The 11,402-nt window shown below is 46.2% G+C and overlaps 1 protein-coding gene across 1 annotated transcript; it reads left to right on the top strand.

Moving 5' to 3' along the window:
* Positions 1–3,582: 3,582 nt before the first annotated feature.
* On the top strand, positions 3,583–9,402 carry CCNI2 (cyclin I family member 2). The gene is given in 6 exon segments (XM_027101237.1): positions 3,583–4,479; positions 4,920–5,051; positions 5,630–5,704; positions 7,175–7,315; positions 8,251–8,481; positions 9,112–9,402. Coding segments are annotated over 6 exon segments (1,302 nt in total). The 5' UTR covers positions 3,583–4,047.
* The last annotated feature ends 2,000 nt before the right edge of the window (positions 9,403–11,402 follow it).

Raw genomic sequence — 11,402 nt, 5'->3', positions numbered from 1 at the left:
GCGCACTCCGAGCTCGCCCCGCCCCATCCCCTTGCCCGAGGCGTCTTCGGTCTCTTGCATTGCGCCTGCGCCGAGACTTTCGGAGTCCGTCTCCTAGGACGCCAGACTGAGGCTGCGCGTGCGCAATGCCGCCATTCCACTTCGTTGGAAATCTGGCCTGATTCTGGGCTGGGAGACCTGCCTACCACCGCGGCGGGGGGAGGAGGAGGCAATCCTAGACGGCAACGCCCATCTTCTAGCACTTGCAATACTCCGAATATTAAAAACAACGATAGCAATTGTACATTGTGTCCCCTTTGAAGAGCCAAAAACTTTACATACATTATTGCTCTTGATTGCCGACTTGTTTATCACCTGTCTCACCATTAGGTGAGGTCTTGAGGGACTTTGTCGGTATTCTCACAATTACCTCCAGAGCCTAGAATACGACCTGGCACAGAGTAAGTTTTCAATAAATATTCGTGAAAGAAAGAATGATCTATCCTCTTTCTTGTCCGAACCTGTCTCTGAACACCACTCTGCTTGGATGTGTAATAGACATTTCAAGTTTATCGTGTCCAAATTGAAACGTTGATTCCCGCTTTCCATCCCCTGGTAGTACCCACATCACCCCTGTCAAACATAAAATAAATAAGTAATTTAAAAGGCTAATCGCAATAAATGTAAGTTGAATTCTGACAATTTATCAGGTCAAAACCACAGTCTTTTTCTCTCATACTCAATACCCAATCTTTCTATAGAACTAGTTGTCTCTATCTTCAGAATAGAACCAGAATCCGACCACTTCTACCACCACCATCTCTCACCTGTGTTACTAAACAGCTCAGAACTGGTTTCCTTGCAGTTCATCCTTGCCATCCTAGTCTACTTTCAATACAGAAGCCAGAGGGCTGGTGTTAAAACATGAATCAGATACTGTCTTTTCTCCGTTCAAAACCTGCCAATGATTTCTCATCTCACAGAATAAAAGTCACAGGCCCTCTCCCGGTTTCCTGCAATGTTCTCTCTTACTCATTATTGCAAGCTATCCCCCTTGCACCAGCTCCACCTGGCCTCCTGGATTCATCTGACATTGCAGGCACGGTTTCCTGTTAGAATACAAGGGCTTTTATGCCTGCAGTAGGAGCTAATAAAGATACTTAGTGTCAGCATACTGTTTTAAGTGCTTTAATTCCTTTTTAAATTTAATTCAATTTACATTATAACCTTTTGAAATAGGTACTATTAGTCATTTTAATAGAAAACAGGAGTAACTATTTCACAGATTTAAAAAACTGAAGCATAGAGCCATTAAGTAACTTGTCCAAGGTCATAGATACCAGCAATGACAAAGCCCAGATCCAAATCCAGGCCCTGGAAAGCTCCCCCTGTAGATATCTGCTTGACTCCCTCACCTCCTTCAGAATATCTTTGTTCACACATCACCTTCTCCGTGAACCCTACCAATGATCCTTCTATTTAAAATTCCAACCTTCAGCCCCAGTCTTCTTATCTCCCCTCCCTACTTTATATTTCTTCATAGTACTTATCACTCTCTGATATACTGTAAATATGATATCAGCTTTATTGAGATATAATCACACATCATACAATTCACCAATTTAAATTGTACAATTCAATGATTTTTACTATATACAGAGTTGTGCAACCATAACCACAATCAATTTAAAACATTTTCATCCCCCCAAAAAGAAACACTACACTCATAGCCATCATTCCTCCTTCCCCCCCTGCAACATCCCAGCCCTAGGCAACCACCAATCTACTTTCTGTATCTATAGATTTGCCTATTTTGGACATTTCATATAAATGGAATTATATAATATGTGACCTTCTGTGAAATGACGTCTATCACTTAGAATAATGTTTTCAAGATTCATCCCTTTTGTAACACATATCAGTAATCCTTTACGTTTCATGGTTAAATAATGTTCCATTGTATGGATATACCACATTTTTATCTATTTGTCAATTGATGGACATTTGGGTTGTTTCCACTTTCTGGTACTATGGATAATGCTGCTACAAGTTTTTGTGTGAACGTTTCATTTCCTTTGAGTATATACTACAAGTGGAATTGATGGATCATTTGGTAACTCTAAATAACGTTCTGAGGAACTGCCAAGTTGTTTTCCACAGTGGCTGTACCACCAGCAATGTATGAGGTTTATAATTTCTCCACATCCTCACCAACACTTGCTTTTGTCTTACCTTTCTTATTACAGCCATCCTACTGGTATAAAATAGCACCTCATTGTGGTTTCTATTTGTACTTCCTTGATGACTAGTGATGTTGGACATCACTTCATGTGCTATTGACCATTTGAATATCTTCTTCAGAGAAATGTCTAGTCAATTCTTTGCCTTTTTCATCTGTCTTTTCATTATTGTTAAGAATTCTTTATATATTCTAAATACAAGTCTCTTTTCAGATATATGATATACACATGCTTTCTATTATGTGTATTGTCTTTTTAATTTCTGGATGCTGTTCTGTGTGCTCTTACATTTAGATCTATGATCTATTTTGAGTTTTTTTGTATATGATATGGTATAGAGATCCAGCTTCATTTTTCCACATGTGAATATTCATCTGTCCTATCACCATTTGCTGAAAAGACTGTTTCCCCCCCACCACTGAATTATTGTGGCAACCTTGTCAAATATCAATTGGTCATAAATATGAGCGTTGTTTTCCAGACTCTCAATTCAATTCCATTGGTCTATATGTCTATCCAGTACTATACTGTCTTTTTTTTTTTAGGATTGGGTATTTTATTTTTAATTTTATTTTATCTATTTATTTATTTGGCTGTGCTGGATCTTAGTTGCAGCATGCCGGATCTTTTAGTTGTGGCATGCAAACTCCTAGTTGCAGCATGTGAACTCTTAGTTGCGGTATGTGGGATCTAGTTCCCTGACCAGGGATCAAACCCAGGCTCCCTGCATTGGGAGCCCGGAGACTTAGCCACTGGACCACCAGGGAAGTCCCTATACTGTCTTTATTACTATAGGCTTGTAGTAAGTTTTGAAATCAGATACTGTGAAGTCTCCATCTTATTCTGCTTTTTCAGGATAGTTTTGGCCATTTTGAATTCCTTGCATGTTCATAGAAATATTAGAAACACCTTGCCAATTTCTGCAAAAAAGACAGCTGGAAACTTAACAGGGATTATGTTCAATTTATAGATCAATTCAGGAAGTATTGCCATTTTAACAATTTAAATCTTCCAATTCATAAACACGGAATGTCTCCCCATGTATTATATTTAGGTCTTCTTTAATTTCTTTCAGTGATGTCTGTAGTTTTCAACATAGAAGTATGCCCCCAAGGGTAACCACTACCTTGACTCTAACATTATAGTTCCCTCCTTTATAGTTTGTATAAGTGGAATCATACAGTATGAATTCTTTCTATCTGTCTCCCTACACTCAATATTGTTTGTGAGATTCTTCCTTATCGGGTATAGCAGTTCATTCTTTTTCAATGTGGTGTAGTATCCCATTGTGTGAATATACCACAATTTGTTTATCCGTGTTTATCCCATTCAACTGTTGATGGACATTTGGGTTGTATCCAGTTTGGGGCTATTACAAATAGTGTTGCTGTGAACATCATGTAGGTGCACATGGTGCACACACATGCATTTCTGTTGGACATTTACTTAGGAGTGGATTTGCTGGGAGTTCCATATATTCTACTCGTGTTTATTGTCTCTTTCCTGACTAGAATATAAGTTCCACGTCTAGTTCTATCCACTGTTATGTCCCAGCGCCTAACGCATTGCAGGGCTTCAATAAATTACCTTCTCCAGAGTGGCGTGGTCACCAGCTGGTTCATCCCAGGCTAGGGACTCCGCTCGGGACTCTGCGCCTGTGGCGCGGGCTTTGGGTGGGGAAAGAGGTGCTCAGTGGAGGGACGTGGGGGTGGAGTAAGAGCCCGCCCCGCCCCGCCCGGTCCCGTGGCAGCCCCAGCTGCAAGTCCCGGGCGCTGGGTTAGAAAAAGCCGGGCTAAGCCGAGACCCAGACCCGGGATCTGGCGCTGCCATGGCTTCCGGCGGGCGGCCCGCGCCGGAGACGTCCGCCTCGGAGATAAGATCCGTCCGGCGTCCAGGTGAGAGTCCGGACGAAAGTCTGGGCGAAACAGTCCTTCGCTGTCTTCTCCCGCCGCCTCCGTGGAACGTCTCTCTCCCCGCGGCGATACGGAGAAGTTTCCCGGAGGCTTGCCTGCGCGGAGCGGTCAGTCTCCCGGAGCCGTCGTGGACCAGACCCACGCGGGGGGCAATGCGGCCTCGGTCAGCTGCGCGCCCCGCCCCCGGCGCCGCTCTGGGGCCACCGCCCCCGCCGCCCCCGGTTTCCAGCCGGCCCGTGCTGGTGCCGAGCGACTGGGGAGGCGTCCTGGACGAGCGCCAGCTGGATGCCCACCTGACCCAGGCCCAGGGCCGCGAGGCGCGCCTGTGGCTGGGGGGCCGAATCCAGGTACCGGTTCCCGCGGGGGCCCCTCCCGAGAGCACGTTCATCCTCCTCACGCGCGCACGGGACGCGGCCGGGTTCCACCTGCACCCGCCATCAGGTGAGCCGCACCCTGGAGCACGCACCTTCCCCAGGTGCATCCCCCGCACGAGGCAAGAGTCGAGATTCGCCAGCTTGTCACTGAGACGGTGCTTCTCTAGTAGGTGTTTTGGAGGAGGGCTTGTTTGAGTTGGGGAACCCTGCTGAAGACCAAAAAACGGGCACAGGAAGGAGAGGGTCTGAATGGGGGAGGCGCTGGGTAAGAGAGGCCCTTTATCCGACAGCGATTTAAGGTGAAGAGGCTTCTTACAGCCCCTCTGGTCACCGTAAGCAGACCGTTCAGCCACTGATGGACCGAGACTGGCCACCAGCGACCGTCCCTCCTCTGCCCCACCTCCTTCTTCCAGCAGGTGGAGATTTGCGAAGCTTTCCAGGAAGTCGTGTTGGGGCTCCTGAGAGTTGAGAACATCTTTGACTTCTCCCAGACCACTTTTAACCTGGCTCTCACTATCTTCAGCCGCCTCATAGTTTCAGTAAAGGTAGGGAAGTCTATGAGGGATGGTGACAGATGTTGGGGGTGCAAACTGACCTCTATTTCCCATTGCTGCCTAAGAGGTGAGCCATCCCAGGTGCTCAGACTGAGCCTCATCAATTCAGTAAATGGCTCCAAGTGGTAGAACTGGAATTGGAACATCCTACCATCTGCCTGTCTGACTCTGTGTTGTGTGGCCGTCAGGGGTCGGTCGACTTGGGGAGCGTGAGAGGACCTAGCTGGGGAAGGACTCCCTTTGTGATGAGGTGGGGTGTGCTCGTCTGGACCAGTACAATGCAGCCTGAGGTCAGGATGGGACCGTGTGCTCCCTGAGATGGTGCCATATTTCCCACCTCCAGTCAGTCCTCTAACAAAGGACTATTGACTAGTGATCTGTGGTTCTGAAACCAGGAGGTTTTTATGGGTCACATCTAAAAATGGGGGTCACTTCCTTGTGGATAAATACAATCAGTCTTAAAAAAAGTTAAAAAGGCAAAACTTAATTTCTTAAAAAAAAAAACCCACAGACGCTTTACAGTTTCTGGCATTCATATTCTGCTCATATGTGTTTCTTCCGTACTGCAGATAAAAAAGTGTTTACTCCATTGTGTTACAATTACTTCCTTGAGACTTGCTGCAAAAGTTAATGAAGAAGAGGAGGTATGCATCCCTGGAAGCTCATTCAGGGCTGCTTTTGAGGTATAGGGGTGTGTAACGCTGGAAACACTCAAGTTTCCTGAAAGGTCTGTGGCCTTGGGAATGGGCATTTTGGAAAAGTCATACCTTCCAGGACTTCTGCTGTCCCTTCCTTAGGCTTGTCAGACTTTGGGACCCCACAAATGGGTAATTAGAACAGCAGAATTGTCCTGGCCCAGCAAACCCAGAGGTCTGACTTCCTAGCAGATATAATCTTGCCTCATTGGTTGATGCCACATGTCACCTCCCATTAAGCAGAAGAAAAAGGCCTCCCAAACCGTATGGCCTAATGACCACCCCCAGAAACTACATCTAAGAAAGCTGCTTGAGACTTAAGGACTTGGCTGTGTCAAAGAAACTGGTGTTCAGGGACTCTGGGACCCTTCTCCAAGAGGGGCAGGAGGGCCATGTGCAGTGGGTGGAAGAGAAGCCCCCATAAGTGCTTCAGGCTTGCTTGAACTTCTCAGTTTCACTGTGGCTTCTGTTCAGAAGATCCTCTCCCAATATCCTTCCCAGACCTCCCTTCCTTCCTCCCTCCCCCCAACCTCTCCCCCTTTGGGGGATAGTGGAACCACTGCCATTTCTACAAGGTCTCCCTTGGCTGATCTCAGGGTCCATGGGGGCAGAAAAAGTCACTTGTGTGTCCAGTTCCAAACCTTCAATAAAATTTATTTTAACCCTGTTTATGATTATATAATTCGTGCCCCCAAAGATGCTTTTGTCCAACTAAAAATCAAGTAAATAACCCTTAAAAGAAATATTTCTAGAGGTTATAGTAGTAATACTACTATACAGTTATATAGTAATACTTTGTTTAACTAAAAAAGTAGGACCAAGTCTTCAGTGCACTTGGTACTTGCATGTTTACTCATAGACAAGCCTTATTAGTTTCTCTGGGGAAAAGTCATAGTTTTTCCAGAACTGAACTGCCTTCAATAAGGGCGGAAAGGAATGTGTTTGCAGCTATGGTGCTGCCAAAACCATGGGAGGTTTTATCAATGAGTCTGTCTGACGCAGACCAGGAAGCTCAAAGGCATACTCCTCTCTATGACAAGGAATCATGGTAAGGATTGGGAACAGGGAATGGGTAGAGCCCACAGCTGGAAAGCTTTGAGTGCGTTGTTACAGCTGAATGGGGGAGACGGCACAGCCCCAGCCTCCAAAGCACCTTCAGGTATGAGCTGGAGTGCAGTTGGGGATCAAGACCTGTTGGCAGCAGGTGACCATGTGACATTCACTACATATTGTCACAATACCTGGGGACTTGACAGATAGCCAAGATCGGGTTTGGTTTTCCTTTCAGAAGCATTTTCTGTGGTGGGTCAGTGGAAGACAACTCTACTAGGGTCATGGATGCCCAGTCCCCAGGGATAAGAAAACAAAAGCTACCATGACATGGTGTAGGGCTTTGGCCTCTTTATTTTCTTTTTACAGTTAATTCCACGCATAAAAGACTTCATAAAGCACTATGGCTCTGGCTATTCCCCGAATGAGCTGCTGAGGATGGAGCTGGCTATTTTGGACAAACTTCACTGGGATCTCTACAGTGGGACACCGCTGGACTTCTTGACCATAGTGAGTACGAGTCTACCCTGGACTCACTGTGCCTTTAGAACAGCTGTTCACAACATAGGATGGCAAAGCACACGTCCTTGCATATGCAGCACAGTGAGGTGACCCACAAGGCTCACAACATACGGAAGAGTGAAATGTCGTCTTAAATCCAACACAGTTCCACCAGACTCCCACTTCTAAAGGACATTAAATTAACTTTACAAAGATATTTAGATGGCACTATTGTGGTGAGTTTCTCTTTTAAATACACACTGCAAAAATATTTAACTTTCCGTTCTATGAATACTGTACATAAAAATCTGTCTGCTTTTGCTACACTTTACACACATTCACTTAGCTGTCTTTATTCACCTACACACAGTCCTTATTGAGGCTTTAGACCATATTGATCTGGCACTTAAAAATGTCGTATTCGTTTATATTTGTTTTAGTTAGAGAATGATGGTCACCCTTTAGAATATGATTCTGTTAGTAAGGCAAAATTATGCAATGTGGAAATGTCATGGGGTTTTGGTCTGTTATGAAGCATGAAGATTAAATCACTAAGGGCTGTATCAGTATGAAAACTGGCCACTGTTGCCAAGCTGCAGAGTTTCCTCTCATGTCAAGCAGATACAAGTTAACTTTTCTGCTACCTTAATCTTGAATCCTATGCTTCTATTTTTCAGAATTGAAACACTGTCATCTGGGTACTTTAGGCTCTTAATGAGCATGTCACAAAGCAGACTGTCTTTTTCTCTCCAGGGTTGAGGCTGAGCTTGGCCACAGAGGGGGTATTAAGCCCCAAGCCCGTTGGGGGGCCATGAATGGGAATGAAAAGGGTTGGGCAACATTTGATATTCCCTGATGAAAATTTAAATTGTTTGCACTTTTGGTCATTGATATATGAAAAGTATGGGGTTTTCTGTTCTAACATTAAAAACCACGGTCTCCAGTTCCACGCCCTGGTGGTCCTGGGCTGGCCCCACGTGAAGGAGCTGCTGCCTCAGAGGAATCCTTCCCTCCACGTCGCATCCCTGACCAGGCAGCTGCAGCACTGTATGGCGGGCCACCAGCTGCTGCAGTTCAAGGGCTCCACACTGGCCTTGGTCATCATCACCTTAGAGTTGGAGAGGCTCATGCCCGACTGCTGTACTCCTATATCTGATCTGCTAAAGAAAGCACAGGTAGACATCAACTTTGCCCCAGACCAGGCTCTCAGTTTTGCCCCTTCAGCTGATGCACTCTGCCCCCAAAAGGGTACCTGTGGCCCTTCTTGGCCCTTGTGGGCTCCAGAAGATGCTCTGGCCATGATGACTCTGAAGAGTCTTCCTAAGGGCTAGGCTTTCCACACGTGGCGTATCCTCTGGACTTGAGTATTAGATACACATTCCCTTCACCAGAGTGGGTTTCTCTGACAGTGAGTGAAGCTTTATCTCAGTAGCAGCCCTTGTAGTCAAGAGGATGTGGGGACATGTCTAGCTCAGGAGGAAGCAAACCTGAGCTTAGTATTGAGGAGTGTAAATTTCTGACCCCTCACCCTCTATATGGTACCAGGCACCAGGATACCCTGAGTAGGCACTGGGAGGTCAGAATCACTCAGGATGGACAGGGTAAGATGGAATGCAGTTAGAATAATGACAGTTTTTGCTGAGGTTGAAGATGGGTGTTCCTGAGATGGTGGGGTTAATGTTCTTAAGTTGGGTGGTTGGACCTTCCTGAAATTGCTCCATGCTAATATTTCAGCACTGAATTGCTCATTCTTTAGAATGTAAAATGATTCTGCCTCAAGGATGACCACTCTGTCTTAATTACAGGTCGGTATTAGGCAATGGAACCACTGCAAAGAACTTGTAAAGCAACAGCTGACAAGTTTTTAGTCATCCTCCCGCACAGACAACTTTCTGGTTCACCTGCCAGCCTCTGTGCCCCTACCCCGGTGCCCTTTAGAGCATAATGGCAATCCCGCCTTGCTTGGACTCCTCTATATTGTAGGCTTTACGGATCCTATAACAAGAAAGGAAGAAGGCCCTGAAAAAGCAACTGAGAAAATATTCCTGTCTTCAGAAAAAATTAAGGGGGCAAAAAAGATAGGTCAGGGTCCCTAAAGGGAAGGGTAATCTGACAAACTGAACGCCTGCCTCCCTCTGAACCCTGGGCCCGAGACCAGAGAGAAGGAGTAAATGCTCATACTGCAGCTCGCTTTTTCTTCCTTCTCCAGCAAGGGCTGTATCAGCCCCTAAGACAGCTGGACTATGAGGCCAGAGGTAGGCCTTGCTCAGGGCCGAAGGGCTGGGCTGGTGCTGACAGACAAGTTCTTGCTGCTCCACCTGCCAGAGCTGGCCAGGTCCTTCCAGCTTCCCAGGCTTGTACCAAGAACATGTGCAGCTTTCAAGTCCCAAGTACTCTGCCCACCCCTGCAGAAATGGGATAGTCTCTCCAGGTAGATCTACCTTGACTTGGCCAGGATTTAAGTCTTTTCTTCATAAGGACTCGATTTATAAAGTATGCTTTATTTAATGTACAGCATCTTGATCAAGCTTTAGGCAAATTTCTCCTTTGTTACTCTTAAGCAAAGTAGTTTATTAGCTTAACTAGAGGGATTCTTGTGTTAAAGCAGAACATTTCAAGGTGACCCTTGTGATGGGGAGAGACAGCTCCCAGAGCTTCTGGTTGAGGTGAGCAGGTGCTGAGGCTGAGGCTGCCTCCACCACTGCCAGGAGGAGGGAGAGATCACTAGCGTGGCTGAGGGAGGTGACACTATAGAGCCATTCTCTAGGCAGTGGAGTCCAGCTGGCAGCGATGCCCACTGGGGCTGTGTAAGGAGTGTTGGGGATATGAATGACTGAACCACACATTTAGAGGTAATTTGTGAAGTCCTTCCACTGTGAACAGTTTTTTGTAAACGTGCTAAGCCACGCGGAGTGTGATCTGCTACCAGCTGCAAAACAGCCGAGGACTACATATAGTATAATAGTGTCTGTACTGTAGTCAGCACAAATCTCTACCTTTTGTTGAAACAAATTTGCTTGTTGGAACTTTTGTTAAAATACACCTTAATTCCTTTCAACCCCGTCTGAGTCTTATTTTATATGTATTAGATACCTTGCATTTAGAGCTGATAGAGTCAAATACACTTGAAATACATCTCTCAAGCCCTGTCAGTAACTGTCCTCTAGTCCAACACAGAGGGACATGCTGAGGGGCAGCCTGCTGCTCATGGCCACAGCTCCCTCTGCCTCCTTCCTTCCATTGGGAGTGGGCACTGTCGCTGGTGGGGCAGGGGCTCATCCTGAGAGCCCACACCAGCTCACGCTGTCTCTGACTTCAGGAAACTGCTGAGAGGTATCTGGACCCCCTTAACCAAGTAAGCTGCATCCCCAGAGCTAAACCAACTCTCAGTCTCTTGGAAAAAGGAGAAGGTAGACCTGTGAGCCACAGTATGGGGGTAAGGGACAGCCTTGCTGCTTCATCTTTCTGTAAATAATATTCCCCTTCTTTGGGGAAGCAAACTTCTGTATTGCCAAAATACCACTTGTGAGATTTTTTGTTTTAAAAGTTTTATGCTGTTCAAGCTTGTCTTGGAATCCTAGGTCCCATCCTGCTCTCCTTTAACATTTTTTTCCTGCAGTTAGGAACTCATATCCCACCTCAGATTAGAGACTGGGGATCACTGTGGTGGGAGAAATAAAGACACATCCGTCTTCCACTTGTCCCCATCTGCAGAGGGCAGGAATTGGTAAAGGACTGTGGCTGCAGAAAACAGAGATGGGAGAGAGCTCAGAGGCAGATGGGCTAAGAGAGGAGCACGTGGATGAGCACCATAGACCTGTCCTAAATTTGTCCAAATATTACCTCCCCCAATTGGGTGAGCTAAGGTCCTTCCATCAGTGTGGCCCTATTCCCCCTGGCTTCCTAGAGAGTCTCTGTCCTTCAAAGCTTGATGAAGACTTTGCCTCCCTGCTACCTGCCTCCGTGTGGGGAGAGTAGTGCTATACTATACCTTCACTAGGGATGCCTGCATGCCAGTCTCCCTGCTGGGCTGTCAGCTTCCCCACCTTAGTCCCCCATCTCCTCATTTTGGTCTTCCCAGAGATTAACCTAGTGT

The sequence above is a fragment of the Aethalodelphis obliquidens genome, unplaced genomic scaffold (genome assembly GCF_003676395.1).
Source record: "Aethalodelphis obliquidens isolate GAN/ISIS:26980383/991018 unplaced genomic scaffold, ASM367639v1 scaffold4, whole genome shotgun sequence".
Classification (NCBI taxonomy): domain Eukaryota; kingdom Metazoa; phylum Chordata; class Mammalia; order Artiodactyla; family Delphinidae; genus Aethalodelphis; species Aethalodelphis obliquidens.
The sequence above is the reverse complement of the archived record's forward strand: the minus strand, read 5'-3'. Positions and strand labels throughout refer to the sequence as shown.